The 18,468-nt window shown below is 35.3% G+C and overlaps 1 protein-coding gene across 5 annotated transcripts in view; it reads right to left on the bottom strand.

Moving 5' to 3' along the window:
- Positions 1-941: 941 nt before the first annotated feature.
- PIK3C3 (phosphatidylinositol 3-kinase catalytic subunit type 3) overlaps positions 942-18,468 on the bottom strand; it is a 126,231-nt gene continuing 108,704 nt past the window's right edge. For 4 of the 5 annotated variants that reach the window (XR_010151909.1, XM_001142812.6, XM_016933599.3 and 1 more), the window contains 3 exons: positions 17,444-17,534; positions 14,762-14,887; positions 942-1,303 (listed from right to left, as the gene is read on the bottom strand). Coding sequence is in view for 4 of the 5 variants with exons in the window: in XM_001142812.6 (XP_001142812.1) it covers positions 1,289-1,303; positions 14,762-14,887; positions 17,444-17,534 (232 nt within the window). In the remaining variant the exon portion in view is untranslated. The remainder of the gene's footprint in view (positions 1,304-14,761; positions 14,888-17,443; positions 17,535-18,468) is intronic. The other variant, XM_054672067.2, reaches the window with a different exon arrangement.

Raw genomic sequence — 18,468 nt, 5'->3', positions numbered from 1 at the left:
AAACTATATTCCATATGCCTCTAGAGTGTCTCTTAATTACATGCTTGCCCTCTCGCTGGTAACCCCACTCTGAAGAGGCAAGCCCAGGGCTAAGAATTTGAGACAAATACACGTTATCATTAACGGCATTCTCTGAAACTGTGCCACAATTTTACCTTCATCTTCTCTGTCACTTGATTTCTAATATTTATTCAGCACAAAAACAATTCTTTTTCTTCCAAGACCAACTCATATGACTATGTAACATATTAAGTTGCAAAAGATTATTACCATATTGTTCATACCATTTGTATATTTGTATTTGTTCTTTTTCCCCAAAGTTCCAGCAAAAAAGCTAGAGGGATTAGTTCTAGTCTTAAAAGACAAAAAAAATTTTGCTTAATTCAGAAAGAATATATTACATTAACAGGTCTAGGTGAGCTATTTCAAAGAGCTTTTTGTTCCTCAACTCCTTTATAACATCAAAAAGCTTTTGAAATCTAAATTTGCATCCAAAAAATTTATTGCAGAAAGACAATTTACATTGTCTTACATGAATATGTAAAAATATCTTATGCTCAATACTAAAACTGGTGGTCATATGACCTTTTGGCCAGTTATCTAAATAGCCACATTTTCATATTCTACTTTACACACTTACAAGCTAGAAGAACTATTAACTGTAGTTTACAAAAAATCAATTATTTGTAAGAGAAAATGAGTATCTTCTAAAAATATAAGCAATTCTTGAACTGCAGAAGAATGAGCCAAAACATGTAAAACTTGAAGAAAAATTTTAAGTAGAACTTTAAACATGTAAATTAGGCAAAAACAAACAACACACAAAAGTGAGTGGGAGAAGAGAGAGGAAAGAAGGAACAAACAAAAACTTAGTAAACTGTGACAATCTAAATTCAGGTTACTGCTGTCCTGATATGAAGATATAAGAGGAAAAAATAACATTTTAAACTCAAAAACTGAAATGTTTTACTATTTCAACATATTACTTCCTCCAGAACTCTCATAACATGTACATAAATAAGAATGTTTCTCATTTCTTAATTTATTAACAATGTATACATTTGAAAAAATATATACAATATTTCAAAACAAGCCCTTCAAGACTATATTTAAGCAATGACATCCAAGGAAGCAGAACTCAGGTACCATGTAATATTTGGAAAATATGGTAACTTGAAGATTAAGATTTCTCTTCCTTGCTGGTTACTCTGAAGTCTCCAATATACAAAGGTTGCTCCTAACGTGGTTTTCTTATTGAGCCAAGCATCTTGATGGGTCAATCCCAGTTTCATTTTCTCCAGTACTACAAAAATTAAAAAGAAATAAACAGAAAATAATTTACTTAATTATTCACAAAGATAAACAATAGTCTATAGTTTTAAAAAAGACTACTAATAAAATAAAAAGTGCATAAATTAGTTTGCTAAATGCTACCAAGAGGACTGCAATTAACTATACTGTATAGGATTCCTGAGGCTTCACTTAAAAATCAGTTTATATGAGAAAATAATTCAAGGAAAGGGTGTCTGCTGACTGTAAGCTCAAGATGAATGTAATTAACATGAGACAAGCAAAAATCATCTCATCCAGCACTAGGAAGGCAAAAATTCCACTGAATTCTAAAGTGATTTAGATAAAGTGATTTTGAGTAGTGTGCTTGGTTCTTGGTGCCACATTTTGAGAGGCTGTGAAAACCTGTAGCTTATCCCAGAGAGTGCAACTACTTCATTCCAGAAATGGTCTGGAAATCAAATCAAAGGAAGAAGTCGAGAGGCCTAGTGAAGAGCTGTTTTGGGGCCAACACTATTAATGGTGTTCAATACTGAGATATCCCCAGTAGGAATAAAATCAACGAAGATTTCTTTGTTTGGCTGAATATACACTGAGTCATCCATAACTTGTGCCCTTTTTGTTTGATACAAATATACTGGCACTCTCTTGGAGGAATTATGAATGCTGCTTACATGTAATAAAATTGTGTTTCTAAGACCTTCACTTCATTATTACTCAGAGAAAAAGTGAAGGCAAAACACCTTGCTGACAAGTGTGTCTGTGTGTGTGTGCACATGCATGTGTACATGTACAAATGTGAAAAATGCCAAGATGTTGATGGCTTTTAATCTGACACATTTTAAAGTGTCACTCTAGAAAAAAATTGGCAAGATTTATTTTTCATGTGAATAAAAATAATGTAATTTAGAATTTAAGAAGCAATTTAAATATTTTTACTAAAGGCAAATATCAGAGAAAATAAACTTCCTAAAGAAATGGTACTCGGCACTCATATAAAACCACATATGTTTATTTGGTGCCTACTATGTGCCAGGAAGTGTCTCAGATTCTGTGGGAGATCTCAAATTAAGACAAAATGCCCGAGGACCAAATTAATATAGACAGAATCATACACATACACACACACACACACACACACACACACACACACACACACTCAAAAGTTGGGGAAATAGGAGGGAACTCATTCCATGCAAAGAGAAGAGGTGTGTTGCCTGGAGGTAGTGGCGGTGCATCAACAGAGCTACAAAGAAGGTTCTTTTTGAAGGCTTTTGAAGATGATAAGGATTGAAAGTACAGGTAAAAGCCAAACTGCAAAGGGTCTACACTAACATACGAGGGAGTCTAAATAACTTGGAAGTAATTTGGAAGCAATGAAAAACTGCATATGTACACGTGTATGCTTCTATGTATGACAAAAATGTTGCTATTGAACCAAAGGTCTCTAATATACCAGCATACCTTGTTTTATTGTGCTTAGCTTTACTGCACCTCACAGATACTGTTTTGTTTTGTTTTTGTTTTTTTTTAACAAATTGAAAGCCTGTGGCAACTCTGCTTGCACAAGTCTATCAAAGCCATTTTTTTCCAACAGCTTGTGTTCACTTTGTGTCTCTGTGTCATAGTTTGGTAATTCTCATAATATTTCAAAATTTTTCATTACTATTCCACCTGCTATGGTGCTCTATGATCAGCGATCTTCGTTATCACTCTTGTAAATGTTTTGGGACACCACGAACCATGTCTGCATAAGACGGCAAACTTAATTGATAAATATTATGTGTGTTCTGACTACTCCACCAACTGGCCATTCCCCTATCTCTCTTCTTCTTTTTAAGCCTCCCTAAGACACAACAATATGGAAATTAGGCCAATTATGAACGCTATCATGGCCTCTAGGTGATCAAGTGAAAGGGAAGAGTCGCATATCTCTGGCTTTATATTAAAACCTAGAAATGATTAAGCCTAGTGAGAAAGGCATATCAAAAGCTCGGATAGGCCAAAAGTTAAGACTCTTGCATCAAAGAGCAAAGTTTTAAATGCAAAGAAATGTTCTTGAAGGAAATTAAAATGCTACTCTAGTGAATACACGAATGATGAGAGCAAAACAGCTTTATTGCTGATATGGAGAAAGTTTTTGTGGTCTGGATAGAAGCCCAAACCAGCTACAACATCCCCATAAGCCAAAGCCTAATGCAGAGCAAGGCCTTAACTGTCTTCAATTCTATAAAGGCTGAGAAAGATGAGGAAGTTGCAGAAGAGAAGTCTGAAGGTAGCAGAGGTTGGTTGATGAGGTTTAAAGAAAGAAGCTATCTCCATAACATAGAAGTGCAAGGTAAAGCAGCCAGTGCTGATAAAGAAACTGCACACAAGTTATCTACCATTTAGCTAAGATCATTGATGAAGGTGACTAAGTTAACAGGTTTTCAATGCAGATGAAACACGCTTCTAATGAATAAGATGCCACATAGGACTTTCACACTACAGGGAAGTCAATGTCTGGATTCAAAGCTTCAAAACAGGCTGACTTTCTTGGTAGGGGCTAATGCAGCTGGTGACTTAGTTGATGTCAATGTTCATTTACCACTCTGAAAATCCTAGGGCCTCTAAGAATTATGTTAAATCTACTCTGCCTGTGATCTACAAATGAAACAGTAGCTTGGATGATATCATATTTGTTTATAATATGGTTTACTGAAAATTTTAAGCCCACTGTTGAAGCCTACTGCTCAGAAAAAAAGATTCCTTTCAAAATATTGTTCATTGACAATGTACCCAGTCATCCAAGAGCTCTGATGGAATATACCAAAAGATTAATGTTGTTTTAATGCCTGCTAATTCAACATCCATTCTACAGCCCATGGATCATGGAGTTACTCTACTTTCAAGTCCCATTATTTAAGAAATACATTTCGTAAGGCTATAGCTGCCACAGATAGTAATTCCTCTGATGGATCTCAGCAAAACAAATTGAAAACCTACTGGAAAGGATTCACCATTCTAGATGCCATTGAGAACACTTGAGATTCATAGGAGGAGGTGAAAATATCAACATTAATAGGAGTTCGGAAGAAGTTGATTCCATTCTTCATGGATGACTTTGAGGGGTTCAAGAGTTCAGTAGAGGAAGTAATTGCAGATGTGGTGGAAACTACAAGAGAACAAGAATTAGAAGTGGAGCCTGAATATGTGACTGAATTGCTGCAGTCTCATGATAAAACTTGAGCAGATGAGGAGTTCCTCCTTCTGGATAAGCAAAGTGGTTTCTTGAGATGGAATCAATTCATGGTGAAGATGCTTTGAACATTGTTGAAATGACAACAAAGGATTTAGAATATTCCATAAATTTAGTTGATAAAGCAACAGCAAGTTTTGAAAGGGTTGACTCCAATTCTGCAAAAAGTTCTACTCTGGGCAAAATGCTATCAAACAGCATCACATGCTACAGAGAGATCTTTTGTGAAAGGAAGAATCAACTGATGTGGCAAACTTCACAGATTTACAACTACTCAACCTTTAGCAACCACCACCCTGATCAGCAGCTATCAACATCAAGGCAAGATCCTCCACCAGCAAAAAGATTACAACTCACTGAAAGCTCAGATGATTGTTAAGCATTTTTTAGCAATATTTTTAAGATAGGCACATAGTTTTTAAAGACATAATGCTACTGCATAGTATCATGTAAACATAACTTTTATATGCACTGGGAAAACAAAAAAGTCATTTATTGCAGTGGTCTGGACTTCAGATCAAAAAATCTTTAAGGTATGCCTTCTTTTTCCCAAATACTTTGAAATGTCTGTGTCTTTAGGAAAAAAATAACAATAAAAAACATACAGCAGAGACAGTCCCAAAATATTCAACTACTGTACATTTGAAGAATTTTTATAAAAGGTTTTGACAGAACACAGAGGGAAAGAAAACAACAGTATAAAACTAACCTTACTAAAAGCAGTTAATGAAGCAAACATGGCAAACCCTATCAAGGATGACATTCAAGTGTTTAAAAATCTTCTTTGGAGAAGATAAGAAAATTAAATTTGTATGAATGAGAAATAAACTGCAAGGCATTTGGGCTGAAAATTATGGGGCATTCTGCTGACTCCTATTATTACAATAATTAACTAATCTTACAAGCTGCAAACATTTGTCATATAGCAAGTGCCTGTATTCTTTGTTTTTTAAATATCATGGGTTTTAATGGGTAGTTGTGCAGCAATGCTGACTGCAGTGGAACAAGAGAGCACAGGTGGGTCAATGAAATTCAAGACTAGTTTTGGCCAATGTGCCAAATAAATGTTATCCCACGTTTATCCTATTTATCTTGGATTAACAGCTCCTGGCGACTCCTTTATATATCACACTTACTTGTCTGTTTACACAGCTAACGTTTTTTTCTTTGATGGGTAGGTGAAAGATTAAGAAAAGTTAAAAGATAATTTAAATTTACAAGTAAAATTTTAAAAACTCACTACTCACAACAAAAGCTATTCAGGTCTCTAAATTAAGACTTTGATATATGTATGTATGTGTGTATGTGTATGAATATATATATACACACATATATATGTATATATATATACATATATACGTATATATGTATATATATATACATATATACGTATATATGTATATATACATATATGTATGTATACATACATATATGTATATATACATATATGTATGTATATATACATATATGTATGTATACATACATATATGTATATATACATATATACGTATATATGAATATATATATACATATATATGTGCATATATATGTATATATATATATATGCAAGGTAAAGCAGCCAGTGCTGATGGAGAAACTGCACACGGGTTATCTACAATCTAGCTAAGATCACTGATGAAGGTGACTACACTAGAGAACAGATTTTCAGTGCTGATGGAGGAACTGCACACGGGTTATCTACAATCTAGCTGAGATCACTGATGAAGGTGACTACACTAGAGAAGAGATTTTCAGTGCTGATGGAGGAACTGCACACGGGTTATCTACAATCTAGCTAAGATCACTGATGAAGGTGACTACACTAGAGAACAGATTTTCAGTGCAGATGAAACAGCTTTCTAATGGAATAAGATGCCACAGAGGACTTTCATGCTACAGAGAAGTCAAAGTCTGGCTTCAAAGGACAGGCTGACTTTCTTGGTAAGGGCTAATGCAGCTGGTGACTGGAAATAGTCACTAGTTACTAAATATTTTATATATAAACATTTATATAAAAATACATATATAAATGTATATTATGTATTTATATACATATTATTACTTATAAATATAGGACTAGATCTGAGACTCAAAATATTTTGAGTTTGAATCTGGGCTTTGTCATCTATTAACCTTAGTTTTCTCATCTGTAAATACATAACTTGTAGTACACTTACTTCACAGGTGTGAGAATTAAGAGTTGATACAGAGAAAGAACTTTACATAATTCCTGGCACATTTAAATGTTCAATACTTTGCTATTAATGATTTTTCCTGTTGTTGTTATTTCTGCCAAGAAAAATTCAAATAAATTAGATCTGGGAGACAGAATGAAAAAAAGCTGTGTGTGATATATTGGTGTTACATTATTTACTTAAGCCACTGGTAAGGGAATCATCTCATTCTTTAGAAAATTAATTACTAAATTAAAAATAATTTGTTTTAGATTAAAAGGATTTCTATTTGACCCCCAAATCAATACTTTTTGTTTTGTTCACTGAAATATTTTACACTGCTATTCTTCATTCCTAATGATAAAATTAGGTCCCTAAAAATGGAAACTCAGAAATGATGATTTTTCTCTTCTTTTTAGGTCACAATTTTGCAACTATAAAGTAGGATAAAACCTGATGTTCCAAACAAATTTTAGTTATTATAAAAAGAGTCACAGTTGTTTAAAGTGGTAAAATAAGAAGAACTAAATATAAAGGGAGACTATATGAATTACATATACTGAGTGATATGAACTTTTTACCTTTGTACATGGCTATTTGAGTACTCAAGGCTACACGGCTTTCAACCTCATGGGAAGTATGAGTAGGTACTTAAGTAAAACACAATTTAAAACTAGAGAGCATCCCATGTTCTCTAGTCTGGCACGTATGAGGGAACATGAAAGGGTAAAGAGCTTCAATTTGCAAAACGGAATTCAGTGTTAGTGGTCAATTTACATAAAAAGGGAAGTTTCAAAAAGTACAAAGAGAGAATATGAGGCAAAAGTGGGTCACCAAAAGAAAAAAAATGGAAAGTTAGTATGAATAAAGTAATGCTATAAAAACAAAACACACATATAAAAAGATCTGTACTTATATTTAACATATGAGTACTAGTAATGCTTTAAACCTGCAATAGTTTGTTTTGCAGCTACATACTTATGTATCGATTTCACAACTAAATACTAAATGCCACTTAATATTTACAGCAGGAAATAATAAATTCATGAATTAGAGTTTTATCAACATTTTTATTATTAAAGCCAATTATATGTTTGTTAAAGGAGAGTACATTCTCATTAAAGAATTAATATATAGTTTATTTTCTACTTATCTGTTCACCTGAAATCAAGACCCAAAATTATACTACAAGTCTGGGAGTAAGGACTTTAAATAAATTAAAGAAAAAAACATAAACAAAAATTCCTGTGTGTGATAGTTCTCCTTTTCCAAAAAGAGTATTAGCTATGTATGGTCCTAAAACAGAACTAGCTTTGCTAATGTATCATGTAAGATCAAATTTCAAACAAAGTTCACCAAACGAAAACACATTATGGTATATTTAAGACTAACAGACTAGGGTTGTAAGTATATCTAAACATTTACTATTGTTACATTTACTATTCAAAAGCTTAAAAACAAAAACAAAAACAAAATTCCACTGACCCAGGAAAGAGCGACTTTCAAGTAACTAAAAAAATGGAAGAGTTAACACCAGCACAAGTACTGATTTCTTAACTGTCAAAGGTGCTGTGAATATACGCATAAACCTAAGGTAAATGTTTTTATACATACTCTGAACACAGAAAATGCTTGTACTTTACCTAGAGAAATACAAGGAGAAATGGGCTTGAATGGTCTTAGTTCCCAATTCTGAAAACCAAGAGACTCACTCACTGACCTAGAAGGTTGCCTTCTTAAAGAAGATGAAAGAGGACAGCAAATAAAGTGAAATCACTCTACACTGGGTTTAGGTGCTAAAGTCAACATAGAAAGGAAAAACAGGAATACAAATTAAAAAAAAAAAAAATTACTCAAGAAAAGCCCTCGAGGAGGCAGCACACAAGAGACATGTATCTCTTAAAAAGTCCAAAATCAGAAGCTTTTCCCTCAGCAATGACACAAGAAAACCCTGTTTCTCTGGTTAAGCAGCAACTGGTTTGCACTTAGAAACTGTGATATAAATACCAAACACTCAGAATTTTCAATTTTGGGATCACCTTCAGCGTAGTAAGATGCCATGTTATGCATGAGAGGCACTTGATAACTGAAACACTTTTGAGAGAGCCACTGTCACATTCCTTAGAGGACATGTATTCTTTAGGGGAAATTCAAGCAGAATAACCACACCATTTTCCTCCTTCCATTTTTTTTGTTTCTTTTGTTTTGAAATCCACCCGAATATATCACAGTTGAATTCCCTTAAGCTAAAGGCAACTGGTCTCTAACTTAAGAATAAGTGACTATAGAATCAGGTGTCTCTCTGCCTAGACCTGTGCTTTTCCTCCTTGAACACTGCAAGTGATGAGTAAGGATTCCCTTTAAATGGACAGCAGTGCTATGTTCCTAGTATCTTGAGCTGGAACTTCTGAACCTTCTGAACCCAATCTATTGGTTATTTATTTTTTTACAGTCATTCTGAAAAACAAAAACCTCTGTCTCTAGTTAATCTGCCAAGATTTAATTAATTAGATTTAGTATGTATTAACATTACTGGAAAACACACCCCTTTCTCAAGATTTTTACTATCATAAATGAAAAGAAAGGATGACAGGGAAAAGCAGAAACAGGAAATGGACTGCAGTGTAAGAGATCACCAGTGAAAGGCCTACTTGTGCAACTGTACATGACCCAAACTATATGACCTCTATCTTTCCCACGTATACAACCCTCGAAAGCACTGTAAAGATCACTTCAAGGCCAGACATGGTGGCTCGTGCTTGTAATCCCAGCACTCAAAAGGCCGAGGCAGGAGGATTGCTTGAGGCCAGGAGTTCGAGAACAGCTTGGGCAACATAGTCGGACCTCATCTCTACAAAAAAATAAATTAAAAATTAGCTGGGTATGGTGGTGCATGCCTGTACTCCTAGCTACCGGGGAGGCTGAGGCAGGAGGATCACTCAAGCCCAGGAGGTCAAGGCTGCAGTGAACCATGATTGTACCACTGCACTCCAGTGGGGGGCGACAGAACAAGATGCCAAAAAAGATCATTTTGGCATAGAGAAGGGTTACAATGATGCAATTTCAAAGACAATGACCAAAATAAAATTGTTTTCCAGTGGAAAATTTGTATCACTAATATGTGGGTGTTGCTAGGAAACAAATATTGCAGTGTTTAATCTCTACCCTTCCTAAGGAATTGCATGATGAAAGAAAACAAGCTTTTGTAGCATTTGGATATAATAGTTGTATCTAGTAATTCTTAGTCTTCTTTTTGAATGTTGTTTCTTTTATGCTGAAATATCTGTAATTCTTTAAGCATGTATTAATCTACTCCCATTTTTTAAAAAGTTGGTTCTACTATCCACAATGATTAATGGGAATGTACTAAAATTACCATAAATTGATTAACAATATTGCATCATTATAATAGACGACTACAAGTGACAAAAAAATAGATGCCAGTCATCTGAATTTGAATGCCTATGTGATTTATTAGTATCAATACTTAGACAATATATGTAGACATGTGAGTTTCAAAGAGAAAATAAACTCCAGAGATCAATTAAGAAACAACTATGCTTTTATAATTGTTATTTGAAAAGATTTGTATGAAGCTAAGACCTTATTTAGCATCCCATGTATGCTTCAGTGCCTAAACAAGTTCCAGTAAAATTAAACATCCATAGGTAACCCTTATTTTGGAGCACAAATTATATATTTAAGGAAATCTAAGAAATATCACAAACATTTTTAAGTTCATCCCTTAGGATAAAGAATATGAAATTCTGGTAAAAAAGAACTGAATCTGTCTGATAAGTTAGAACAACTAACTAACAAGTTTTCTTTTATTTTATTAATTTTTTTTTTTTTTTTTTGAGACAGAATCTCACTCTGTTGCCCAGGCTGGAGGGCAGTGGAGTGATCTTGGCTCACTGCAACCTCTGCCTCCTGGGTTCAAGTGATTCTCCTGCCTCAGCCTCCCGAGTAGCTGGGATTACAGGTGCCCACCACCACATCTGGCTAATTTTTGTATTTTTAGTAGAGACAGGGTTTCACCATGTTGGTCAGGCTGGTGTCAAACTCCTGACCTCATGTGATTCGCCTGCCTTGGCCTTGCAAAGTGCTGGGATTACAGGCATGAGCCACTGAGCCAGGCTGAAAACAACTTTTTATGTGGTTCAGTTTTCTCATCTATAAAATAGGGATAACACTAAAACATACTTGTATTATCACAGTAATGGTTATTTAATTAAAAATGGGAAGCACTGTATGAAATACATTCCAATAAATGTTGAAGCTGTTATTGTCCCAAACACTGTCAATCACTGTAAATTGGAGACCTAAGAAATGATATTTTAAAAGTTCATCTACATATTCATGCTGCAATAAACCTCTAGTTTTACAAATCTAAGATGGTGATCCTTAGACTGTTAGAATAATTCAAATATTTGTTCTTAACTCTTATTTTCATGTGGCAGTAACTTTGATTATCAAGGTCATCAACAATCTATCCTAGTCCAAAAGAGCCTGTAACAACCAAGACTAAAGTAATGTTAATTACAGGATTTCTACATCATATCTACTATTGTAATGAAGAACTAGAAAACAGGAACCTAGGAAACAGACTTAATGTTTCTTCTCAAGAATTATAATAATCTGTTAATGTGTATAAAATGATCCCTCCCTAATTTAAGAGCATGCCCACTGCAATTTTACCAATTCGTTTTGCCATTCATATTTTATTTTCTCTATGAATAGAAGAATAGGTACACGCCAATAACTCAAAGAGCTCTCAGCAACTTTCACAATGTAACCATCCCTAAGATGGGGAGAGGGGAGAGGCAGATTTCATTTACCAACCCTTGCAGTAGTCAACATTAGCTTTGTAAAGCAATTAACCTTTGACATTATATTAAATTTATATCAAAAACAGATGTTTTAACCTCAATGTCAATCACTTTATAGGTGTGAAAACTGAGGCCCAGAGACTTTGGTAAACCAAAGTCCTTCTATTACTAGCTCCCCTAAATAATACTATGGTCCCCTAAAAACTACTACTTTTTATCAACCTCTTTTTCTCCTCCATTTTTAATAAAGAGAATTAAGAAAAATGGCCCTTCTATTTTTAGATCCAGCAGGCAAAATGGGCATCTTATGCAAATTAACAATAGAATTTCAAAACTAGACCACTAAAATAAAGCATGCCACTAATCCATTTTACAGAACTTGAAGGCTCAACTTTAAGCTGGAGCACATTAGCTGAGTGGCAGTGAAATCTTCAAAAATGCTACTTAATTCCTCTCTTTTCTGCATATGCAACTCTCTCCTCCTGTCAAGAGGCAGAATCTATTTTTTCTCTCTGTGAATCTGGGCTGCTCTTGGGACTTATTTTAAGAGGCCTGCCACGTCTGCCTTCATATCCTCTTGGGGAAATCAGTCACCATGCTGTAGAGCAGCAGTTTGGGCAGGAGTCTGAAATGATGACAGAGGAAGTGGAGAGAGATAGTCCATGCAGAGAACACCTAACTGCCAGACCTATTGAGTGCAGCTTTGCTGGACCTCCAAGACAAACCCAACTACCAGTCGAATACAGCTGAAGGAGTGAAGCCAGCTAATGTTACAGCAAACAAAAAAACCTCATAGCTGGGCTCTAGCTAAATTCCTGACTGAAGCATCCTAAGTAAGAAATAACAAATCATTATTGCTTTTTCAGCTACTAAGTCTGGAGATGCTTGTGTAGCTATAGATTACTGAAATGAGTGTTAGGCAGCAGCACTAATTTCAAGTTTGGAGTTTTAGCTCCATTATATCATTCTCCAGGAAAACAAAGGAGAAAAACCAGAATCTACAAGTATGGAATAAGGAAAACCTATGATGGAGAGATATTTCTACACTTGTAGATAGAGATGGAGTAAGATAAAATATAAATGACCAACTACAACGGGTAAATCCCCTGCTACAGAAATACAAAGACACAGAAGTTAAGAGTTTCTGACTTCAAGCATGTTGTAACTAGTTGAGCTTAAAAAAAGAAAAAAATAAGGTGTACACACACAGAGATGGGCCGTGGCCAGGAAAAGTTTGATTGACACTAATGTAGTATAGTGATGAGCAAGACACTGAAAAGATCTGGTTTAAAAAATACTAAATATGGGAGTCAAAATATTTGGGTTTAAGTCTTGGTTTTGTCCCTTGTTTGTCACAGATGTCAAGTGGTCATGATATCTCTCTGGCCTTTTTCCCCCTATACCTCTAAAATATTCTGTTCTGCTATATGTAGAGCAAGGTCCACCTTTAGCTAGCTGGTTGACTTTGACGAGTCACATACTATTTGAATCACAATTTATTCTCAACAAATGATTGGTTACAATTAATGACCCATGAAGCAGACCCTGAGGTAGCCCTTGTAATAAAAATATGATCAAGACTGGTGTTCAGGGAAAAACACCTTTTTTATTGAGCTAGAAAAAGAGTATAAGCTAACATCTAGAGGCAGGAATTCCTTTATGTTCATTAAATATTTTTTAAGTATATAAGGCATTGCACTACTAGGTGACTGATAGACAAAGCCCAGCCTTCAGGAAGTCTGTATTTGAAGAGTTATAAGGGAATCTAAATATCTATTTCTTTTTTTTTTTTTTTTTGAGACGGAGTCTCGCTCTGTTGCCCAGGCTGGAGTGCAGTGGCACAATCTCAGCTCACCGCAACCTCCGCCTCCCGGGTTCATGCCATTCTCCTGCCTCAGCCTCCTGAGTAGCTGGAACTACAGGCGCCCGCCATCACACCTGGCTAATTTTTTGTATTTTTAGTAGAGACAGGGTTTCACTGGTTAGTCAGGATGGTCTCGATCTCCTGATCTCGTGATACACCCTCCTTGGCCTCCCAAAGTGCTGGGATTACAGGCGTGAGCCACCACACCTGGCCCCGGGAATCTAAATATCTATAATAAAAAGCAAAACATCAGCTAATGTGGGAAAAGTGGGAGGTGGGGGGAAGGAAAAAAAGAAAGCAAAACATAAGTGCAAGTCGTAATAAAGGTAGAAAACATACAGAAATTTAGAGAAAGATGAATCAAAGAGCATTAAGAGCTCTTGGAGGACAGGTTGGATTTTGCCATGTAGAAGTTTACAGAAGATACATTATTAAGAAGATTGATTTCTGGGCTGAAGAAATGACAGCAGCAAAGTTGTCCGCTATGATGAAAGACAACAAAATATTTAGAGAAAGAGAGTATTACGCAACAGCTTGAAAAGCAGCATAGAACACAATATTCTAGAAGGCCTTTAGTTGCCAGAGATTTGACTTCGCTGTTAGGCAATGAGGAAACTGCACACACCTAGGTATCATAAAGTTAAAAAAAACTGGGTTAAAAAGGTTAAAGAAACAAACACGGCTTGGTGAGATACTGGTCACTGGCTGAGGGAAAATTCAAAGCAGACAAGCTTTGAGCTTGGATGATTAGGAAAATCATTAAGTGAATGTGTAACACCAGGAAGGAGTTCACAGGAGAGGTGAGGGCATAGAAGAAAAAAGCAGCCTAATTTTTCCGTTTGCTAACCATTTTCATAGTCATCCTTATTATGCAATTCATAATTAAAATGGGTTTTAAATCTGAAGTTTACCATAAAGGGGTAATCCCTCACTTATCTGTGGATACTGCTAATAGTAAGTCTATGGATAGACCTTTCTGGTGTGTGATGTGGATTGCTTTTCTTAGCTTCTAAACTTTCCCAGCACTTCATCATTCACCAAAACCCAACAAGTGTCCAAGTTTCAATTGCTAAGGCCTCTGCTGGATCCAAAATCATTCTCAAGAGGACGTATAATCACCACTGACTACAAAGAACAAAAATACCTATGCTGGTGCTCCAGAAGTTAGTCATTACTAAGAAAAGCAGACGTTTTGGAATTAGTAACGTGTGAAACACGATTCACTTCAGCTGGCTGGTGAGATGTCAAAACGACTTGATAGAAAAACAGAAAAGATGTCAACTGGCAGGAGAAATGCATGGCTCTCCAAGGAATCCGGGGCAGTACACGGAGAAGGTGAGAAAAATGCACTGCACTTGGAACTTACCTGGGCAAACTTGTGAATCTGTTCCACCACTGCAGCAAAAAGAGCATGGACACTCTCATCAATCAGACTCTGCATGTAATGCACAGCCTCTTCATCCGACAGGTCTAAACGGAATTTATCCTGAACCTATAAGATAACACTCTTAGTCTTTACAATGAAGAAAAATAGGGCACATTTTGAACAGGCAGAATCAAACTGATGCAGACATTATAAGGTAACATGAGCTATTCCTATGGCAAATAAATGACCTGTAACTTATTAGAATTCTGAATGGCATTCTTTGGAGTGTGGAAGTTTGCTGTTTTTGTTATATGCTCTGTATATCACCTTGTTCTTGTTGGTTGTAAACAGTTTTTAAGAAAAAAGAAAAGAAGAAATATTTCTTAGGGCCCTACATCTCAAAAACAGAAAAACTGCTCTTTTAACTAAAGGTGTGCCTTTTTTTTAAATCTAAAACCTAGAGTTACTATATATGATTTAAATTGTGGCATGTTTATTAATAATCCACTTTATCCCTGTTATTCCTTGTGAATTGGATGAAGCAAGGTGAGATTATATTAATATTCTCCCATACCTTCAGTGTCTATATGAGAACAGGAACAATGTCAATCACTGACAAAATAAACTAAATGTGATCTTCTAAGGTTTCCTTCCCTATTGAATTTCCCGACATCCCCGCACAAAACTACATCAATAGGTCTACAGTTTCCAAAGATAAAATAATTTTTTTGGTCTTATTTAAAGCTACAGTTGATTTTCAGTAGCATTAAGTACTAGAAAAACTAGTATGTATATTTATGTGCGTATATTTTATATATACATAAAAGTCAATGTTACTGAAGAACTACTTTGTGCAAAATGCCATGCCAAGTATTATACATGCAACATTTCATCCGACTGATATGCATACAGTAGATAATATCTCATCGACAATATGCAGAAATTGAGGCACAGAGAATTCATGAAGCCAGCTCAAGAACCCTTAACTGGCACATGCTTCCAGACAATCCTACCCCACCACACACAACCATTACAGACTACTCCTTTCTCTTGTAAATAACCCACATATACTTCTCAAAGACAGGCTAGGAGAAAATGGGGATTCCAAGTGGATAAAGTGTGGTCCACATTTAGTGTTTGAAGTATAGGGTTTCACTACTAGAAAGCTACAAAGAAGAAATGACAAACAGTGCAACAATCCATAGCCCCAGCTCAGTGCCCTTGTCTCTTCACTGTACTGGAGGTATACCAGGTGATCTGAGAGTGCTTGAGCCACAAGATAGCAGGAGGTAAAAGAGAGGTAAATGTAAGAAGTGAAGACAAGAACAATTTGGTGGAGGAACATCTAAGGCTGTATCTTCAATGAACTAGCTCTCTCATGTCTGCATCCCAGATAATGACAAACATATTCCTTAAGTTCGATCTTTTGATTTCCTTAACTTCTACTTACAGAGAGAATATCTGACAATTTTGGAACTATTTTTAAGGAAATAAAAAATCTACAGAGCAGGAGAATCAAAATAAACTTTAGCCCAATTTATCAAAGCTTGCATACTTACATAAGTGCCCGAATTACAAAGAGAAGGTATACACTTGGCATAAAAATGTTATTTACCAAATATGAAAATATTCTCTTTTATACCAAAGGGTTAACTGTATATAAATAGTTATTTGGTATCAGATTTACTGACTTATGTTAGGCTGTCCTCTAGGTTCTTAAGATTAACACATACACTAATTGTTCTAATACTTAAGGCTATTGTAAATTAACCACAACTTTAAATATGAACTAAAAAAAAATCCCCATCTTTGGAAACTACAGATCTATTGAGGTAGTCCTTTACAGGGATACAGGGAAATTCTATAGGAATGGAGACATATGAGAAGATCTAGTTTAGTTTATTTTGCCAATGATTGACATTGTTCCTGTTCCTCCACAGGCAGTGAAGGTGTGGAAGTAAATTAAATAATTTCTATTGATTTATCTTTAAGTTTACTGACTTCTAATGCCATAACTCAATCTGCTGTTAAGCCTACCCAATTAATATTTCATTTTAGCTACTGTACTTTCAGTTCCATAATTTTCATTTTGTTCTTTCTTCCTAGTTTTAATGTCTCTATTGATAGTCCTATCTGTTCAGTAATTATGCATTTATTTTCCCTTAGGTGCATGGACATTTGTAACAGCTGCTTTAAAGTCCTTTTCTGTGGTCATGGGTCATCTCAGGGTGTTTCTACGGATTGTTTTATTTTTTCATTGGCTTAGTGTCACATTTTCTGTTTATTCACACATCTAGTTATTAAAAAAAAAGAGAGATAATAGACATTCCAAATGATATGTTAGAGAGACTATGAATTCTGTTGTGTTCTTGTGAAGATTCATTGTAGCTGGCAGTTAACTTGGCTAAATTCAATTTTAAAATAAATCCTCCCTATGATGGACAATAGCTGAAAACTCTGCTCAGTTCTTTAAGCTTTGGGCTGCTGCTTCCTCCTCCCTGTGACTGCAGGGCTGGAGTAGCAAGCAAGCTGTCTCTCCAGATGAGAGAACCTATTCATGTGACTGTGGGCAGGAACAAGGAAGGGGATAAAACTGGCTGCAGAGACTTGAGAGGTTGTTGTATTCTGGAATATGGAAAAATTATACAGAAGAGCTCTTCATTTATGTTACTTAAAAATTACCTTTTTCACAGTTTTATCTGGTTCAAGTGCAATATCTGGAATGTTTGCATCAACCATCAAGGAAAACAAGTTCAAAATCAGATTAGAATACCTAAAGAAGAGCAGAAAAGAAAAAAAATAGCAACGATTAAGAATTCTGCATTTCTTTCTCATATTAAGAATACTTTAGAAGTAGTGGTACTTGGATTTCTACAGTGATTACTATTATTCCAGCAGAAAATTCGTCAGTTGGTATCAATGAAATGCAAGCCTTGACAAATATTTTATTTTGGGGTCTTCATATAACACCATTTCTAAATCCTACACCATGGGACAGACCTTTGGAGTAATCATCTAATAATGACATTCTTTTCATTTTTTAGTAAGTGTATATATATATTTTAGAAGGGATCTGAGGAAGATCTACTTTATGTGCAATTCACATTTTATAACAATTAAAATCTATCTGTTTTTGCTAGATGAAGATAACAATCTGCTACTTTAAGATGACCTCAGTGTGTCATGGCTAAATGAATGAAAGGGAAATAAAATCATCCCATGAATCACTCATGAGTATCTTCCAGATACACCAATCATCATTTCAGGAACTACAGTGACTGACCTGGATAAAAGTAATTCTATAAGAAAGAAAAAATTGCTAGTACTCTGCTGCATTAAAAATGGGCAAGATATCTAAATAATGATATCTTCAGAGTATGCTGGCCTCCAACAGGAACTAACAGTTTCTCTTCACCAATCCTCAAACTCTTCCTCTTCCTCCAAAGAGAACAAATGTTACTATTCTGAATGGTCATTTCCAGAGGTGGGGCCTTCTGGGGAAAGTTTTAAATAAATCTCCACTGGGACCTCTCCACTTTGGGTAGTTATGCTCTTAGTGGCCCCTCCTTAGCACTGATAAAAAGAGATTCAGGTTTGATCTTCAGGATGGATGTAAGGAAAGCATTGGTTTTAGGCAATGAAGGGTTTTAGCTGTTTCAGTAAAAATGTCAACCAAGCGCCTTGCACTGTCTTCTCTAGGGGATGGG

Source organism: Pan troglodytes, chromosome 17 (assembly GCF_028858775.2).
Source record: "Pan troglodytes isolate AG18354 chromosome 17, NHGRI_mPanTro3-v2.0_pri, whole genome shotgun sequence".
NCBI classification, from domain to species: domain Eukaryota; kingdom Metazoa; phylum Chordata; class Mammalia; order Primates; family Hominidae; genus Pan; species Pan troglodytes.
This window is presented reverse-complemented; position numbering and strand designations above follow the sequence as displayed.